Source organism: Benincasa hispida, chromosome 2, assembly GCF_027475165.1.
Source record: "Benincasa hispida cultivar pf3 chromosome 2, pf3_genome.v1.1, whole genome shotgun sequence".
NCBI classification, from domain to species: domain Eukaryota; kingdom Viridiplantae; phylum Streptophyta; class Magnoliopsida; order Cucurbitales; family Cucurbitaceae; genus Benincasa; species Benincasa hispida.
In genome coordinates, this window is record NC_143479.1 from 52,721,200 (window position 1) to 52,741,992 (window position 20,793).

A 20,793-nucleotide genomic window follows, 5' to 3' on the forward strand; every position below is an offset into this window, starting at 1 on the left:
AACAAAGTTTGCAAGTTAAAGAAATCTCTCTATGATCTTAAGCAAACTCCTAGAGCGTGGTTTGGACGTTTTGAGAAAGCAGTGATAGGTTATGGTTTTTGTCAGAGTCAAGCAAATCACACCATTTTCTACAGACATACTAGTCATGATAAAATGGTGGTTTTAATAGTTTATGTTAATGATATCATTCTTACAGATAATGATGAAGCTGAGATGAACAACTTGAAGGGCAAACTAACTAATGAATTCCAAATTAAAGACTTGGGAACCTTAAAATACTTTCTAAGGATGGAATTTGCTAGATCAAAACAAGGTATCTTTTTTAGTCAAATCAAATATGTCGTTGATTTACTCAAAGAGACGGGTTTACTTGGTTGTCGTACAGCAGAAACTCCTATTGAGCCAAACTTAAAATTACAAATTGCAAGGGATACAGAGATAAAAGACAAGGAGAAATACCAGAGACTCGTGGGAAGACTTATTTATCTATCCCATACTCATCTAGATATTACTTTTGTTGTCAGTCTGGTGAGCTAGTTCATGCATGCCCCAGGGGTAATCCACTTTGAAGCTGTCTACGGAATTCTAAGATTTTTGAAAGGGACTCCAAGACAAGGGATACTATTTAAGAAGAATGGTCATTTACAAGTGAAAATTTACACTGATGCTGATTTGGCTGGTAGTATCACAGACAGGAGATCAACTTTTGGCTATTGTTCCTTTGTTGGAGGCAATCTTGTTACATGGCGAAGCAAGAAACAGTGTGGTAGCCAGGAGTAGTGCTGAAGCAGAGTTCAGGGCTTTAGCACATGGCATTTGTTAGGGCATACGGATAAAAAGATTATTTGAGGAATTGAAATTTATCCAGGTATCGCCTATATGAGTTTATTGTGACAATAAGGCTGCTATCTCTATAGCACACAACCCAGTCTTACATGATAGGACAAAACATATAAAGGTTGATAAACACTTTATAAAAGAGAAGATTGATACTAGAGTGATATGTACTACCTATCTCCCTACAACTAAGCAAATTGCTGATGTATTGACAAATTGATTAGCAATCTGGTAATGGAAGACATCTTTAAAACAGCTTGAGGGGAGTGTTGATTTATGCAAATATTTTATTTTATTTGGTCTTATTTGCTGTAATTATTCTGTTAAATTCTTTCCTATTTTGTCAATATTTTCCTTATTTCATTAAGTCTGTATTCTATTCAAATTAGGAGCGTTGTACTCTCGTAAGTGTGAGAAATAATACATTTTACACAGAAAGGAAATAACAATACAAAAGGAAAATATTGACAAAGAATCTCCACACATAAATGTATAATAGGACCAACGCTCCCCCTCAAGTTGGTTTAAAGATATCTTCCATAGTCAACTTGCTAATCATTCTGTCAAATTGCTTCTTTGGAAATATTTTTGTTAGTACATCAACAACCTACTTTGTTGTTCGAAGATAAGGAATGCATATTGCACATGTATCAATCTTTTCTTTAATAAAATGCTTGTCAACTTCAACGTGTTTTGTTCTATCATGTAGAACTAGATTATGAGCAATAGAAATGACACCTTTATTCGAATGGGCGTGTTTGTGGAAACTTCAATTCTTCAAGTATTCTTTTAATCCATATACCTTCACAAATTACATGGGCTAAAGCTCTAAAGTCTGCTTCAGCACTATTTCTAGTCACCACATTTTGGTTTTTACTTCTCCATGTGACAAGGTTTCCTCCATTAAAGGAATAGTAACCTAAGGCAGACCTTCTATTTGTTAGATGATATATAATTTAATTTGCCTTTACCCACTAGCTTAAGCTTTTGGGTCAATTGGTGATTTAAGATGGTATCGGAGCGGGTTGGTTCAGGATGTCCTAGATGATATATAACTAAATTTGCCTTTACCCACTAGCTTAGTATAAATTTCTATTTGGGAGTGGTGGTTTTTTTTAAAAAAAAATAACATACCTTTGAAATGAGTTCCTTTTAGGCATCTCAAAATCCTATAGGTAGCTTCAAAATGAGTTGATCAACGAGCATGCATAAATTGACTTGCTATACTTGCAACATATGCAATGTCAGATAAATTAACCATCCAACAAGCGTTTTGGTATTGCTCTGTCTTTGATTTCTTTTGCTAATGCTATTTGTAACTTCAAATTAGGTTCAATAGGAGTTTCTGCTACTTTACAACCAATTAATCATGTATCTTCAAATTTCTGCTGCTTTGGTAAGCATTTCTTTTGCTTTTGCTATTTGTAACACGAACGTGAAGCTGGCAGCGAACCCACAAAACAAAACCTACCACCGACGGGACATCGTCTTCAACTACGGCTTGAAGACCCACCCACGACGGTGCTTTCAATACAAAAGAGGATGATGGTGGTACCTTAGGGCTACAGTGAGAAGATTCTAAGGCTGCGGCAACAAAATGGCAACAATAACATTGTAGCAAAAAATATGCTGGAGTGCCATTTTACTTGGCCGCTAGGGTCCAGCAATGGTGATGATTGGGTGATGGCTAGGGTGTCTAGAGGCCATTGGGATTTTAATGCTTTGTTATTGATGAAAAGTAGAAAGAGAAGGAAGAGAGGGCACACACAAGTATACGTGGAAAACCTTAATACAAGGAGAAAAAACCATGATATAGAGTTTTTCTTATTAAAATTGGATACACCAGATACACAGAGGCTACATGCTTAAATAGAAAAAAAAAAAAAAAAAAGGAAACCCTAGAGTACAGTGAAAAGACAAAATTGCCTCTAGGGCTAACACCCTAATTTCAACTCTCCCCCTCAAGTTGGGGCGTAGATATCAATGAGGCCCAACTTGCTAATACATGAGTCAAAGAACTATCTAGGAAGCCCTTTCGTAAGAACATCTGCAATCTGCTGACTGGAAGGAATATAGGAAACACAAATGTTGGCACTGTCAAGTCTCTCCTTGATGAAATACCTATCAATCTCCACATGTTTCGTTCTGTCATGTTGTATTGGATTGTTTGTGATACTTATTGCGGCTTTGTTATCACAGTAGAGTTTCATTGGTCCATCATGACCTTGATCGAGATCACTTAGGACCTTTTCCAACCAAATTTCCTCACATATCCCCAGACTCATGGCCCTGTATTCAGTTTCGGCACTACTTCTGGCAACAACTCCTTGTTTCTTACTCCTCCACGTCACAAGGTTACCCCACACGAAGGTACAATATCCCGATGTCGACTTTCTGTCTACCACAGAACCTACCCAGTTAGCATCCATGTATGCCTCGATGCATCGTCTGTTGAACTTTCTGAACATCAACACTCTGCCCGGAGAGGTTTTCAAGTACCTTAGGATGCGCTCCACTGCTCTCATATGTTCTTCGTAAGGAGACTACATGAACTGGCTAATTACACTGACTGCATCCACAATATCTGGTTTGGTATGGGAGAGATAAATTAGCTTCCCAACAAGTCGTTGATATCTCTCCTTGTTAACTGGAACACTGTTACTCAAGTTACTAAGTTTAGCATTGGCTTCCATAGGAGTGTCTACTGGTTTACAGCCTATCATATTTGTCTCCTTAAGTAAATCCAGAGTGTATTTTCACTGAAATGCCTTCTTTTCATCGAGCCACTTCCATTCCGAGAATGTATCTCAACTTCCCAAGATTTTTTATTTCAAATTCCTTAGCCATTTTCCTCTTCAATCTGTCAATTTATGAAGCATCATCACCTGAAATAACAATGTCATCAACATACACAATCAAAATTGCAATTTTCCCGGATACTGATCTCTTTGTAAAGAGGGTATGATCTGAGTGTTCCTAACTGTACCCTTGTGACTTCACAAAGGTAGTGAATTTACCAAATCATGCTCTCGGAGACTGTTTCAACCCATACAGGGACTTCCGTAGTTTACATACCCGGTGATTGAACTGTTTCTCGAACTTTGGGGGTGGACTCATGTAAACTTCTTCTATTTCCCCATTAAGGAAGACATTCTTCACATCAAACTGGTGGAGAGTTCAATCTTTATTAACCGCAACTGAGAGAAGAACCCGAGCTGTGTTTAATTTTGCTACTGGGGAGAAAGTCTCGAATTAATTTATTCCAAAGGTCTGAATGAAACCTCTAGCAACTAATCGGGCCTTGTATCTATTAATCGTTCCATCAGGTCTATATTTAACGGTAAACACCCACTTGCACCCAACTGCTTTGTGTCCCTTAGGAAGAGTAACCTGGTCCTACGTGTTATTTTTCTCAAGTGCCCCCATTTCTTCCATGATTGCAGCTCTCCATTCGGGAATCTCTATTGCTGCATGTATGCTGCTTAGTATCGTAACTGTGTCTAGGCTTGTAGTGAGGGCTTTAAATATGGGAGACAAGTTGCTATAATACATGTTGTATTACAGAACTTTTCTTATATTTCTTATGATGATTTTACAAGAAGGAGCATCCCTTATATATACACCTATGATAGCTAATTAAGGAAAACCTTATAACAGTAAAAAAATGTACATATGGAAAGAATAAAAGTAAACCCAAATTGCAGGAAATAAAATCATATGTATAAGTTAAGAGGTGATTTCCCATATTCAACACTCTCCCTCAAGCTGGGCAATATCTGTTGATTAAGTCCAGCTTGATTTTTAAGTCTTCAAACATATTCTTGGAAAGGGCCTTTGTTAGTATGTCATCAATTTGCCTCTTGGTAGATATGTAGTTGAGTGAGATGCTTTTGTTTTCAATTTTTTCTTTAATAAAGTGTCAATCAATGTCCACATATTTTATGCGATCATGATGGACTGGGTCTTTGGCGATACTGATAGTAGCTTGATTATCACAGTGTACCTCCATTGGTTCTTCTGATTTGATTTTAAGTTCAGATAGAATGCTTTTGAGCCACATTCCTTCACATATTTCTTGAGCTAGAGCTCTTAGTTCTGCTTCAACACTGCTTTTGGATACTACAAATTGTTTCTTGCTTCGCCAGGTGACTAAATTTCCCCAAAGGTGCAATATCCGAAAGTTGACCTTCTGTCTATTTTTTAGCTTGCCCAATCGGCATCTGTGAAGATTTCGATGTTTCTTCTCTTAGATTTCTTGAATTATAATCCCTCTCCTGGAGTTCCTTTCAAGTACCTGAGTATTCTGTATATAGCTTGCATATTGTCTTCTGTTGGACTGTTCATAAATTGACTTACAAAACTAATTGCAAAACAGATATCAGGTCTTGTGTGAGTTAGGTAAATCAATTTTCCAACTAGCCTTTGATACTGATCTTTATTAACCAGTTTGTGATTGTTTTCTTTGATTATGTGATTGTTAGTGTCAATTGGAGTATTAGCAGGCTTGCATCCAAGCATTCCAGTTTCCTTTAACAGGTCAAGGACATATTTTCTTTGAGAAATACTCAAGCCTATTTTTTAGCGGGCTACTTCCATTCCCAGGAAGTATTTAAGGTTTCTTAAGTCCTTTACTTCGAATTCCTTGGCTAAGAGAAGTTTTAGATTTCTTATTTCTTCTTCATGGTCTCCAGTAAGGATAATGTCATCTACATGGACAATGATAATTGCTATTTTACTTGTGCAAGAATGTTTGACGAAGAGAGTATGGTCAGATTGACATTGTGAGTACCCGTTTTCCTTTACCACTCTTGAGAATTTTTCAAACCACGCCCTAGGGGATTGTTTTAGGCCATATAAGGATTTTTTGAGTTTGCATACCTTATTTATGGTTTGAGTAGATTCTACACCGGCCGGTATATCCATATACACTTCTTCTTCTAAGTCTCCATTAAGGAAGACATTCTTTATGTCTAATTGGTGAAGAATCCAATCATTATTCACAGTTAGGGAAAATAGGACACGAATAGTATTTCATTTTGCTACCGGGGCAAATGTTTCTTAATAGTCAATGCCATAGGACTGGGTGAATCCTTTGGCGACGAGTCTAGCTTTGAACCTATCTATTTCTCCATTAGCCTTGTACTTGATAGTGAAGATCCATTTGCATCCTACTATTTTCTTTCCTAGAGGTAGGTCTATTATTTCTCATGTGGTTCTTTTCCAAGGCCTTTATTTCGTCTAATACAGCTTGCTTCCAATTAATGTCATTGAGGGCTTCATAAACATTGTTCGGAATGTAAACTTGGGATAGTGTGGTTGTGAATGCTTTAAACTTGGGAGAGAGGTTTTTGTAGGATATAGTTTTGGATGAGATATTGGTTTTTACTCCTTTCCGTTTTGCAATAGGAAGATCAATGTCTTCATTAAGTGTTTCAGCTGTGGAGTTGGAGACATGATTTTCCTGTATTTTGGTTGGGTTTTGATTGAGTACTGGTGCATGTTCAAGGGTGTTCTTCCTTCTAGTATAGACTATAGGATCTTTCCTACTTTCTGGTGGGCCTTGATTGGGAATATCTATTTCATGTATATAAGGAACATATGGAGCACTCTCTTCAAAGAGATCTAGTTTTTTAGTTTCTTCGCTTTCCAGAAGTTTTCCGTTTTCTATGAGGGTTGAAGGTTCAACGGTGTCTTGCTTTTTGAAGTAAGGTTGGGTTTCAAAGAAGGTTACATCCATGGATGTATAGAACCTTTTTGTAGTTGGTGAGTAGCATTTGTATCCCTTTTGGCTTGGAGCATAACCAAGAAAGATGTATTTTATTGCCTTAGGATCTAACTTACTCCTATTGGGTCTATGATCTTGGACAAAGACTGTGCAACCAAATTTTTTTAAAGGGACTTGAGAAAATAGTCTATCATGTGGAAATACTTCCTTAAGTTTTTGTAAGGGAGTTTTGAAGTCTAATATTCGAGAGGGCATTCTATTAATAAGATAGGTGGTTGTTAGAACCGCTTCTTCCCAAAAAAGGTGGGGGGTGTTAGCGTGACACATTAAAGCTCTAGAAATTTCTAGGAGGTGTCTGTTTTTTCTCTCCGCAATTCCATTTTGCTGGGGAGTAGTAGGACATGTACTCAGGTGGGCAATACCTTTTTCGTTTAGAAAATTTTTCAAGGAAGTGTTAAAATAATCCTTAGCATTGTCAGTGTGAAGAATTTGGATTTTGGTGTTAAAGAGATTGAAAATTATGGCAAACAGATTCTGGAATATGGAAGTAACTTCAGATTTTTCTTTCATTAAAAATACCCAAGTAAGTCTAGTGTGATCATCGATAAATGAAACAAACCATTTAGCTCCTATTACATTCTGAACTCTACTAGGTCCCCAAACATCACTATGCATCATAGAAAAGGGATAAGAGGGTTTATATGCGCTTACCAGATATGAGGATCGAGCCAACTTTGCCATTTCACAAGACTCACATTGAAACACCTGAGAACTTTTATTGAAAATATCTGGAAACATTCGTTTTAAATATAGAAAATTGGGATGTCCTAAACGATTATGCCATAACATTATTGTACTATCATAATTGTCTTTAGAAGCAACAAAAGTAGATGTACTAACATAATCATCTTTAGAGACAACAAAATTAGATGAACTAGATGTACTATCATAATAGTTTTTAGAAATAAAACGAGATTTGCTAAGACCTAACTCCTTGACTTGAGGCTTAAGAGCATTTAGTATGTAGAGACTCGAGGTTTCCTTAGCATTGCCAATCATCTTCCCCGAATTCAAATCCTGAAATATGCAATTATGTGAGTAGAAAGTTGTACTGTAATTTTTCATAAGCGTTAGTTTGCTTATGGAAAGAAGATTGCATTTAAGATTTGGGACATGCAACACATTTTCTAATACTAGATCTTTAGATACAAACACATTTCCAGTTCCCATTACTTTAGAATAGGTACCATCGGCAATCTTTACTGTAATTTGACTGTTACAGTGTGTGTAGTTAGTTAAAAGTGAGATGTCACCTGTCATGTGATCTGATGCACCAGAGTCAATAATCCAAGTACTAAAATTTTCTTTGGTTGCATTAAGGGCCCAAAGAAAGTTACCTGATTGTGCCATTGTTGATACGGTGGTTTCTAATGTTTTTTTAATAGGTTTCGGTTGGCCGAATAGTTTTTGGAGAAGGTCCAACTGCTCCTTAGTAAACACATTATATTCAGGGTTGACGTTAACTTCTGATGATGTGCTTGCTTGATAGGTCTTTCCACGTCTGTCTCCTGTACCTTTGTTGTGCTTCCAATCTGGAGGTTTTCCATGAATATCCCAACACACTTCTTTAGTGTCTTGGTTTTTTACAGTGTTCACACCATGGTCTTGGTTTTCGTTGTCGATTCTCAGTTCATGTGTAGTTCTGGTTTCGATTGTAACGGTTATCATGAGTATTTGTACGTACCTCATTACCAAGGTTTCGAGCAAGTAAGGCTGATCCTTCAGGTTCTGAACTGGCAGTCACTCCTAACATTAGTTTCTTCCTGCTTTCTTCTCTTCTCACTTCTGCAAAAACTTCTCTGATGTTAGTTAATGGTTTAATAGCTAAGATTCTACCACGTACCTCATCAAGTTCTTTATTAAGGCCAAGCAGAAATTTGAACACTCGTTTCTTTTCAACTATCTTTTTGAATGTAGCTTCACCTGCAGCGCATTTCCACTTATGGCTTTCAAATACATCCAGTTGCTGCAAAAAGTCGAGATAGTTGAGTAAAATAGTGAGTGACTTGCATATCCTCTTGCCATAGCTCATGAATTTTGCCTTCAATTTCAAATGACTGCAGTATTTTCTTGGTCAGAATAAGTTTCACGAGCTGCTTCCCAGATTTCGCTTGCAGTTGAGAAGAGTAAAAAACCTTCACCGATCTCTGTCGTCATGGAGTTGATTAGCCATGACATAGCCATATTATTTTCCGCTTTCCATGTCTTGTATCTTTGATCAAGTTGGTCTGGGATAGGATTTTTGCTTGACAGGTAATCTTCCTTTCCTTTTCCACATATGAACATCATAACTGATTGTGATCAATGTAGGTAATTCCTTCCATTTAATTTGTGATTAGTAATTGGAAGTATGGTCCCTTCAGTATTGTTAGAATTTATGGATGCCATAAAAGATTGTTGATTGGCAAAATAATTAATTAAGCAGGAAATAAGGAAAAAAAAAGATGAAAAATTGATCAAAAAATTGTCCAGACCCGATTCACGCTCCAGGCTCGAGATTTCACCCGATCCGACCCAAAAGACTCCGACCCGGTTCGACCTGACTTTGTTCACACGACCCTGCAGTTTCTGACCTGTTCACTCGCGGTTCTGCCAACCTGATCTGACCCAGAAGACGCTGACTCGGTTTCGACCCAACCTCGTTTGCGCGACCCGACTCAACTTAACCCGTTCCCTCGAGATTTCGTCGATGATGCTGCCGCGATTTCGTTTTCGGCGATCTCCACCCACGATCCGCGACTACTCACGATCAGAGACGAGACTTTCGGGAATCAGCACCCACGGTCGATGACTTCTGGTTGATGAATGTGTTCGTGGCCGTCGGATGAACGTTTTTTCTTTAGAGAATCGTGGTCGTCGGATGAACGTTTTTGCTTTAGAAAATGTGTTTCGGCTGTGAATCGTCGGTCGAAGACTTTGTTCTTCAGATTTTCGGATTGTTGGCTGGGTTTAATGCATTTTTCTTCGGACGTGAAGCTTCACGCAAGGAATCGATGGAGCTACTAGGTATGTTTAAGGTTTTCTGTTTTCTTTTCTAAGGTTTCGGACGTGAAACCTATAGAAAAGATTCATAGGGTTGGCTCTGATACCATGTTGTAATACAAAACTTTTTTTATATTTCTTATAATGATTTTACAAGAGGGAGCATCCCTTATATATACACCTATGATAGCTAATTAAGGAAAACCTTATAACAATCAAAAAATGTACATATGGAAAGAATAAAAGTAAACCCAAATTATAGGGAATAAAATCATATGTATAAGGTAAGAGGTGATTTCCCATATTCAACAAGACAAGTAACTCTGCAAAGGATACTTCGTGCAAGATCTCGTACCCTTCCTTAAGGCAATAGGGAGGTCAAGAGAGGCATCATGGTCTTTCTTCTCCTCTGGCTCCCTACTGCATTCAGCCTCCTGTTCATGTGTCTTGTCTTCTAAGGGATCTCTTCCACCGTCAACAATGTTCTTTGCTAGAACAGGTTCTTCACAGCTACCATCACATTCTCAGTACAATCCTTGGTGCTGACATTGTCTTTCTTGTCTTTACTCGCATCATTTTCAACACAAGCATCATTATCAACATAAATGTTACCATTATCAGGTATAGGAGTACTAGTACCTGGAACTAACACTCGTTCTGACTCATGGACTGGAGCCGGAGAAGTAACAGGCGGTGCTATTTCCTTTCTGAGATTCCTCCTATAATACGTGATCCACGGGACTTGTTCGGTGGGCAGAATGAGTTTGTTGACACTTATGTTAGGAATCGATTCAGGTAAGATTGACAGACTTGGACCCCAATTAGTCTCTTCACTAGTACTCTCTCCCTGAAGAGGACTAAGGGGAAAGAAGGGGTGATTTTTTAAGGTCACATCCATGGAGACAAAATATTTTCGGAAAGGATGGTAACATTTGTACCCACGTTGATGAAGTGGATATCCCACAAAGACACTTTTGGGCCCGGGGGGTAAACTTGGTTCGACTAGGACTATGGGTATGGACGAACACAATACACCCAAACACCCGAAGCGGAACATCAGGATGAGTCGGTTATCAGGATAGGACTTTTTGAAACAGTCTAAGGGGGTTTGGAATTTTAAGACCCAGGAAGGCATTCGGTTTATCAAATGAGTTGCTGTTAGAACCGCATCTCCCCACAAATAGGACAGAAGAAAAGTTGACAACATAAGAGACCGAGCAACTTCGATCAGATGACGGTTTTTCCGTTCGGCTATTCCATTTTATTGAGGAGTATACGCACACGAACTCTGATGGATAATTCCTTTAGAGACTTGGAATTCCCTAAAGGAGTTATTAAAAAACTTCCGATAATTGTCACTACGAAGGATAGCGATCTTTGCATTAAACTAGGTTTCCATAGAATTGTAGAACTATTTGAAAACAAATGTGACTTCAGACTTGTCGGTAGGGAGGAAGATCCAAGTTAATCTGGTGTGGTCATCAATGAAGGTTACAAACCACCATTTGCCCGTGGCGGTAGTAACAGATGACGAACCCCACACATCGCTATGGAAGAGGGTGAATGGTTTGGAAGGCTTATAAGGCTGAGGCTTCAGTGAGACACATGGTTGTTTAGCTTGGACACACACATCACAATTTAAATTAGAAAGATTAACATTGCAAACTAGATGAGGAAACAAATATTTCATATAATGGAAACTAGGATGTCCAAGACGATAGTGCCATAACATATAATCAGTTTCAGAGGTAGAAAAACAAGACGAAAGTAAACTAGTCCCATCACATATCCTAGATGAAGCATCTTCAGTAAGGAAATAGAGCCCCCATCATGTCGGGCAGTGCCAATCGTCGTCCCCGAGTTCAGGTCCTAAAAAGCAACAGAATCAGGTGAGAAAGTGACTCGACATCTCAAATCCCTTGTAATCTTGCTAATAGATAACAGATTATAAGAAATTTTAGGCACATGCAACACATCCTGAAGAACCAACCCCTCAAAGGGTGACAAGCAACCTTTCCCGGCTACAGGGGCAAAGGACCCATCAGCAATTCTGATCCTCTCATTCCCAGCACTTGGATGATATGAAATAAACTGGTCGGACGAGCCAGTCAAGTGGTTTGTAGCCCCTGAATCTAGAATCCACAGCTTGCTACCAGTTATACTAATAAGACCAAAAGATTGAAGAGTACCTGATTGAGCGATCGCACTTACACCCACTAACTAGAGCTAGTTTGATTGGTTTCCTAATTCTGAGGTTGAGAACCTCCGGTTGTCGATTCACTGGCCAATGCTCATCCAGACCCTGACTGACGTCGTTTACCATTCGGTGGACGGCCATGCAGCTTCCAGCATTGATCTTTAGTGTGCCAGGGCTTCTTACAGTGTTCATATACTGGGGTTGGCTTACCGTTTTGTTTATCATTAGCAAAACTTGATGCTTTAAATGCAGTTGAGTCAGTTGACGAAACCAGTAGATTATTCATAGCACTCGACCTGTCTTCCTTGAGACGGACTTCAGAACAAACTTCCATCAGAGATGGTATTGAACGAGTTCTCAGTATCCGACTCCTTACCGTGTCAAACTTAGAGTTCAACCCCGCTAGAAAGTCATAAACTCGGTCGGTCTCCTCAGACTTGTAATGTAAGACTCCTCCACATAGGCAATTCCAGACCATCTCTCGACATAGGTCTATTTCTTGCCAGATAAGAGATAGCTTGTTGAAGTACGTTGTAACGTTCATTGTTCCCTGCTTGCACTCATGGACATGTTTGCGTAAGGTATAGAGCCTAGAAGCATTCTGTCGTTTGGAGTACAATTTTTGTATAGCCTCCCAAATGTCTCGAGCGGTGGTTGCATACAGAAGTGGTTTGCCAATTTGAGGCTCCATACTCCCTAGTAGAATAGACCGCAGTAGGGAGTCTTTTCCCTTCCATATACGTTCTTAAGGGTCACCTGATTTCAGTTTCAGTATCTCTCCTGTAAATATCTGAATTTATGCCGACCCTCAAGGGTCATTTTTATGGTTGGGACCAAGAAAAATAATTATGACCATTTAAATTTTCCTCTACAATACAGCTAGCAGTATTCCCTATTGCACCCGAAAATAAATTTATTGTAGACAAAGTAGGGAAAGAGGTTATCGGGCTTCCTGAAAAAGGTGGTAGACTAAAGGGGAGTTCTGATCGGCCATTAGAGGTAGCCCCAAGAACCTCTCCGAGAGTGGCCATCTGTTGCTGAACTGACTCATTTTGCTGTTTAATCTGGAGTTGAAGTTGAGCAAACTATTCCTAGATATAATCAAATTTTTGTTCCGGATATGAAGATGATTCACCTATCTCCAATCTGCCACCCATGGGAATTCCTTGGCTGAAACCACTACTCACTCTCGGCTGGAAGGAAGGCGTGGCTAGAATAGGAAAATCTGCAGTGGAACCGAGCGGTGACTAGGGTTGAACGAACGGCTGCACTCGGTTGGAACCAGCCCAAATTTCTCCGACTAGATGGGTGTCTTCGATCGGATGGCCACTGCTCGTGGAATGGCCGACGCGAAGTTACGATCGCGTCTGGCTTCCGATCGTTTGGCGCGCCATCGCCTCTGTGGCTGCTGTTTGGTGATCGATCCAATCAGCCGCTTGGGTCTGTTGATTTTTTACCCAGTCGGCTACCTGTCTCCGGGTTGGGCTACTCCAATTGACTGATGAAGATGCAGTAAGATCGTCTGGAAGTATCGTTCTATGGTTGTTTGTACGACAAGTGCAATATCCGTGGTTGTGGTGCCAGATCGCACTTGTGATTCTCTTGTTTGATTTTCCTCGATGATGGCTAGAGTTTCATCTCCTTGCTCGGATACCATGATGAAAAGTAGAAAGAGAAGGAAGAGAGGGCACACACAGGTATACATGGAAAACCCTAATGCAGGGAGAAAAAACTACGATATAGAGTTTTTCTTATTATAATTGGATACACCAGATACACAGAGGCTACATGCTTAAATAGAAAAAAAAGGAAAACTGCTAAAAAACATTATTTTTTCTCTTATTAATCTTAGGAGGAAAGGGTTTCTTAAATAGAAGAAATACCCAATTACAAATAAGGAAAGAATAAAATACAACAAATATAATACAATAAGTACAATATAAAATTTCACAATAAAGGAAATAATCAACACTCCCCCTCAAGCTGGTTTGAAGATATCATTCATAGCCAGCTTGTCAATCAACTTGTTGAATTGCCACTTTGGAAGACCTTTGGTTAACACATCTGCAATTTGCTCTACTGTCGGGAGAAAGGGAATGTATATTATTCCTGCATCAATCTTTTCCTTTATGAAGGGTTTATCAACTTCAATATGTTTGGTCCTATCATGAAGGACTGGATTGTGGGCAATGGAAATTGCTGACTTGTTATCACAATAGATGCGTATGGGCATTGTCTGAGAGAAATTCAATTCTTCCAATAGTCTTCTTATCCATATGTTCTCACAAATACCATGGGCTAATGACCTAAATTCTGCTTCAGCACTACTTCTTGTAACCACACTTTGTTTTTTACTTCGCCAAGTAACCAGATTTCCTCCAACAAAAGAACAATCCCCCGAAGTAGATCTTCTATCAGTCATGCTTCCTGCCCAATCAGCATCAGTGTAAACCTCAATGTTTAGGTGGTCATGCTTCGTGAATAATATACCTTTTCCTGGAGTATCTTTCAAATATCTCAAAATTCTATAAACTGCTTCAAAGTGAACTGACCCGAGAGCATGCATGAACTGAGTTACTATACTAACTGCGAAAGCAATGTCAGGACGAGTGTGAGAGAGGTATATAAGTCTCCCTACAAGCCTCTGGTACTTTTCCTTTTCTTTTACTTCTTTTTCAGTTGTAGCAACCAATTTTAAATTTTGCTCAATAGGAGTTTCTACTATCTTGCAACCAAGTAAATCTGTCTCATTCAGTAGGTGAAGAATATACTTCCTCTGGTCGACAAGAATGCCACTTTTAGATCTGGCAAACTCAAATACTTTATGGATCCCAGGTCCTTGATTTGAAAATCATTAGCAAGGTTTTTCTTCAAGATATTTAGTCCTGTCTCATCATTACCTATAAGAATGATATCATCAACATACACTATCAAAACGATCAACGTACCATTTCCAGTATGTTTATAGAACATAGTATGATCAGCTTGACTTTGACTGAATCCATAGCTTGTGACTGCCTTTCCAAACCATTCAAACCATGCTCTGGGAGATTGTTTAAGCCCATATAATGATTTCTTTAACTTGCACACTTTGTTAATCTCGAGATCCACTTCAAAACCAGGTGGCAAGTCCATAAAAACCTCTTCTTCAAGATCCCCATTGAGAAAGGAATTTTTCACATCAAGTTGATAAAGAGGCCAATCAAAATTAACTGCCACAGACAACAAGATTATAATAGAATTAATTTTAGCTACTGGAGCAAATGTTTCTTGATAATCAATGCCATAGGTCTGAGTGAACCCCTTGGCAACCAATCTGGTCTTGTACCTTTCAATACTACCATTAGCTTTACATTTTACAGTGAACACCCATTTGCATCCCACCGTCTTCTTATCTTCTGGTAGTTCGACTACGTCTCATGTGCAATTTTGTTTCAGTGCATTGAACTCTTCCATCACTGCTAATTTCCAATTCAAATCATTTAGAACTTCCTGTATATTCCTTGGAACAAATAGGTTGGTTATTTTGGATGTGAAGGCTTTATGACAGTCGGACAATCTATGATAAGAAAGATAGTTTTCAATGGGATATTTGGTGCATTTACGAGTACTTTTCCTATGGGCAATTGGAATATCAAGAGCAGAGACATCAGGTAAAGGATTAGGAGATGAAGAACTAAGAGAAATATGAGTAGAGTGTCTAATACCTGAATCATCAGGATCATTCATCGGAGTATTTGATTGGTCCTGTGATAAGTCAATTGTCTGATCTCGGACTCTTTGAGTCAAGTTTCTTCTAGTATAAACTCGAAGTTCAGGATTTTGACTCGTAGAGTCATTTTGTAGTGTCTCTCCCTCTAAAGAAGAACTCTCCATACTTGGTATCGAAGGACTAGAGCTCATAATTGCAGGACCACTGATGTTTAGGAGAGAGAAAGTATCCCGAAAATTATCTTCAAGGTTAGATATCTCTCCCTGAAGAAAATTTGGACCAAAAAAAGGTTGATTTTCCAAAAAAGACACATCCATACTCTCAAAATACTTATGGGTCAAAGGATCAAAACATTTGTAAGCTTTCTTATGAGAAACATAGCCTACAATAAATGCATTTAGTGGCTCGAGGATCAAGCTTAGTTCGAGAAAGAGAAGTATAGACATAAGCAGTACACCCAAACAATTTAATTCATAAATCAGAAGAGCCGGTTATTAGGAAAAAACTCATTGAAGTGATTAAGAGGAGTTTTAAAATTCAAAACCTTAGACGACATTCGATTGATCAGATATGCAGCTGTAAGAACGGCATCACCCCACAAATATTTTGGAACATTCATAGAAAACATAAGGTCACAAGCAACTTCAAGTGTCTATTCTTTCGCTAAGCAATGTCATTCTGCTGTGGCATGTCACGACACGTAGCTTGATGAAAAATGCCCTTATCTTGCAAAAAATTGGTTAATTGTTCATTGAAATATTCAGTGCCGTTATCAGAGTGAAGAATTCGAATTTTAGTTTGAAATTGAGTCTCTATCATATTGTAAAACTGAACAAAAAACTCTTTTACCTCTGACTTTTTTTTATTAACAAATAAAGCCAAGTTAAACGAGTGTGGTCATCTATAAAGGTAACAAACCAACACTTACCACTACGAGTTAAGACTTTAGACGGACCCCAAACATCAGTATGAATTAAGGAAAAAGGTGATGAAGCTTTGTACGGTTTAGGAAAATAGGTGGATCGATGATGTTTGGCAAAAATGCAACTTTCACATTGAAAAACTGAACAGTCAAATCCTTTAAATAAATTGGGAAACGGATATTTTAAATAAAAGAAATTTGGATGCCCTAATCTACGATGCCAAAGCATGATAGTTTCTTTAACGGAAGGAGAACAAACACTACTCAAGCCCTGAATTTTTTTATGACTGGCAGAAACTTCATCAAAGTAATAGAGACCATCAATCATCCTAGCACGTCCAATCGTCCCCCCTCCAATTCCTGATCTTGAAAGATACAATGAGTTTCACAAAAGATAACACGACAGTTAGCATCCTTAAAGAGTTTACTAACTGACAACAAGTTACAAGCTAATTTTGGAACATGAAGGACAGAACGTAATATAAGTTTTATAGTCAAAGGAATAGTTCCTTTTCCTGCAATAGAGGTGAAGCTGCCACCGGTAATGCAAATTTTTTCATTGCAATACACAAAAGAATATGATTCAAATAAACAAAAGGAACTGGTCGTATGATCAGAAGCTCCAGAGTCTATAATCCATGGAGATGAATTAAGGCAAGAGAGAGCTTGAGGACAAGTACCTGATTGTGCCAAGGAAACACTAGGATTACCAGATGATGAATTGGTCTGTAGCAGCTTCAAAATTGATCAATTTGCTCTTTATTAAACGGGCTGGAGTCAACAACATTAGCATTAGAGGCATGTTGCTTAGAACTTTTCCAATTCGCAGGTTTTCCATGAAGTTTCCAACAAGTTTCACGTGTATGTCGAGGTTTATTGCAATGGTCGCACCAGACACAAGGCTTTTCATGTGGCTTATTGGATTGATTAGAAGCCTTCATTGCAGTATTTTCAGTCACCAACTCAGAGCATTCAACTGAGTCAATAGGTTTTTTGCAAATCATAACATTTATGCGGCTTTCTTCCTTGCGAACTTCAGAAAAAACATCATTAATAGTTGGAAGAGTAGTTTTTCCAAGTATTCTACCTCTAACTTCATCGAACTCAACATTGAAGCGGACAAGGAATTTGTAGATACGACCATCTTCAACAATTTTCCTATAGTGCTTTTTGTCCTCTGTAGACTTCCACTCATACGTACCAAAGAGGTCAAGCTTTTGCCAAATCCTTTTTAATGAGTGAAAGTATTGTGTAACGGAGCTAGTTCCTTGTCGTATATCACCCAATTTTAAGTTCAACTCAAATATTTGTAACTGGTTGCCCAAATCATAATACATCTGAGTTACACTATCCCATAATTCCTTGGCAGTAGAGTAACACACGTAGTTACAACCAATGTCTTCGACCATGGAATTGACAAGCCAAGTCATAACTATGGAGTTTCCAGCATCCCATCCAACGAATGAAGGGTCATCTGGACTAGGAATGGTTTTTCTCTTGTGATGTAACCAATCTTCCCTTGTCCACAAATATACATCCAAACACTTTGGGACCAACGAAGAAAATTATCCCTATTGAGTCGAATGGTAGTTATTTGGACAGTGGGACTGGTTGAATGGCCACGATTGTCACAAACTCGAGTGATGGGTACCTTAGTGTTCGACATATCGTCGGAAAAAAAAAAAGGAAACCCAAAATACAAAATGAGTAGATTTGAAGAAAAAAAAAACAACACAGAGGCTTAAACGAACCAGCAACTAAGAAAATTATAGCTAACGAACAGTGGCAACCGGTCGGCAGTGGAAACGGCAGTCGGACGACAGACTGCGAAATCGCGACCAAAAAATGCGACTCAAACAATGTTTGCGACTTTCAGGCGAACGTCCGCTGGTGGAGCTTTTTAGTTCCTTTTCCTTGCTTCACGTGAGATCTGAAATATTGAGGTTGTTGGAGTTAGGACTAGGCGACTGGAACTCCAGGTGGCCAACGGTGGCGGCAAACAAACGGAAGGCAGTGACAGAGCTCGGCGTCGTTGTTACCGGCAGCGGCGGTGGAGACCAACGGTGGACTTCGATGGGATGCAGCAGAAGGCTTTTTTTTTTTCTAGGGTTTCAAAAAGAAAAAAAAATATATGGTTTTGTTTTTGGGTTTTTAGGGTTTCAAAAATTTTGTTGCTCTGATACCATGCTAAAAAACATTATTTTTTCTCTTATTAATCTTAGGAGGAAAGGGTAACAGACCTACGTCAGGATAACCCTTCTTTGAAACACTTGGGTAGTGCTCCTAGATTCGAATCAAAATAATGAATCAGAGCACATGGAACCATCTCCTTTTCTTTCCGTCAAGAAAAAATATGGTAGACTAACTTACTTATATTTATAGCTGTTAATGAAAGAGCCCAATGCAAAAAAAATGCATGTTGGGTCTTTGAAGTTGCACTCAATCGTCAATCAATTCAATTACAAATAAGGAAAGAATAAAATAATACAATAAGTACAATATAAAATTTCACAATAAAGGAAATAATCAACAAAAACCCTAGAGTACAGTGAAAAGACAAAAATGCCCCTAGGGCTAACACCCTAATTTCAACAGATATCATCTTAATTTGAGAGGGTAAAAATATATTCTATATATTGATGTTCATATATGCAACCTTGTCTTCTTACATAGAAGAGAGACTCATTACAAATAAGGAAAGGGAATAGCAATACAAAAGAAAATATTGACAAAGAATCTCTCCACATAATGTTGTTGTTTTGAATATTATGGAATAAGTAAGATGAATGGAAGATTAAATACACACCACGGATACAATAAAGTGCAATAGAAGAAAGGAAAGAAGTAATTAGGAGAATTACATAATTGGAATAAATCATAGACCCTAGTTTACGCTAACACCCTCCCTCAAATTCAAGGTGGTATAGTGGTGACCACCTTGAGTTTGTAAAATGACCGAAGAAAACTTCCGAATCAAATTATGGCATATCTGGGCTGGAAACAAAGACCCACAAAGAATGAAAGCACCAAGAACTTCTGGGTTGGAAACTGAAACCCATAAAGAACGAAAAGAGGAATAACATTTGGGCTGAAAACTGAAACCACAAAGAACGAAAACACAAAGAACTTCTGGGCCGTAATTAGAGATCCACAAAGAGAAATCTAAAACAAAACCCACGGATGACCGATTTGAAAATGGAATAGAGACTCGTGAAGGCAAAACGAGATGCTGAAATCCATGAACGAAACTGGTCTGACTGAATTTGATTTGAACCAAAACAACTTAACCAAACCAAGTGTCTGAACCTTTTCATTATAAAAGGAAAGAATAGAGACAGAATAATAAAAAATACACATCTACAGTTGTTAACGATTTTATTTAATAAGAAACAACCTTCTCATTATCTAAAGATATTTAAGGCGGAGACAAGATATCCCCACACACCAAATGGTCACAATAGTCACCGGTTAGGCTTCTTTTTTAATTGTTGTTAACGTTAGAGACTTTATTATATTCGTTTGGTTCATGGTTGTAATTGAAATTTTGTGTAGTTTAAGAATTTAATAGATATGAATTAAATTTGCAAGTTTAATGTATGTCATTTTAGTGTAATCTCAGCACGACTCATTATCATGAGTTGTGGACATTCACTGACGGTGATTTCCCATTATGTTTGTGTTCTTGGTGGCCCTTCTTTCTTTTGACCTCATTTCCACCTTTTTGTCCTACTTTTCATGCTATCTTAAAAACAAAAAATCATGGTAGATGAGTGGAAGAACTTTCTAGCTCGAATTGGCCGTGATGAGACTGAAGTTGACCCAGAATCATTTAGTAACCCTAATGACATCCTTGCACTGCGATTTTGGGCCTCTTATCGAGGACAGACGTTAGCAAGAACAGGTAAAATTTTATGTTGTTTTGAGGTTAATCTTTGTTCATTGATCTGCATAAATTCTGAAGATTACGTAGCTATGGACAAAATATAGATATCATTTCAAAGATCATTAGTCTTTTATGTTATGATATGTATTTATTGATCTGTATTTATATTATAATTATAATTAGTTGTCCTTTATTATAATTTTATATCTCTTAGATTAGGGTTTCTTAATTGTCTATATATATGTATCTTTAGCCTGATTAAGTGAATAAGATCATTATTCTCTCTGAAACTATTGAGTACATGATATCAGAGCAGAGTTTAGAATATTCGTTCAACGGCTATGTTAGGGTTTACGCTTCTCACAAGATTAGGGTTTGAGTTGAGTCATCAAGTTTGAGTGGCCGTTTGCCTCACCACCCATCCCAGGAGAAGTGTCGTCATCGTCCGATCATGTCTGCAACCATCCGTCACTGG

At 38.3% G+C, this 20,793-nt stretch overlaps 1 protein-coding gene across 1 annotated transcript in view; it reads left to right on the forward strand.

Moving 5' to 3' along the window:
• The window catches only part of LOC120071672 (callose synthase 9-like), a 92,137-nt gene that overhangs the window by 56,852 nt on the left and 14,492 nt on the right, over window positions 1-20,793 (forward strand). The window contains exon 25 of the mRNA XM_090311104.1: window positions 20,202-20,336. Within this exon, the coding sequence (XP_090167230.1) occupies window positions 20,202-20,336 (135 nt within the window). The remainder of the gene's footprint in view (window positions 1-20,201; window positions 20,337-20,793) is intronic.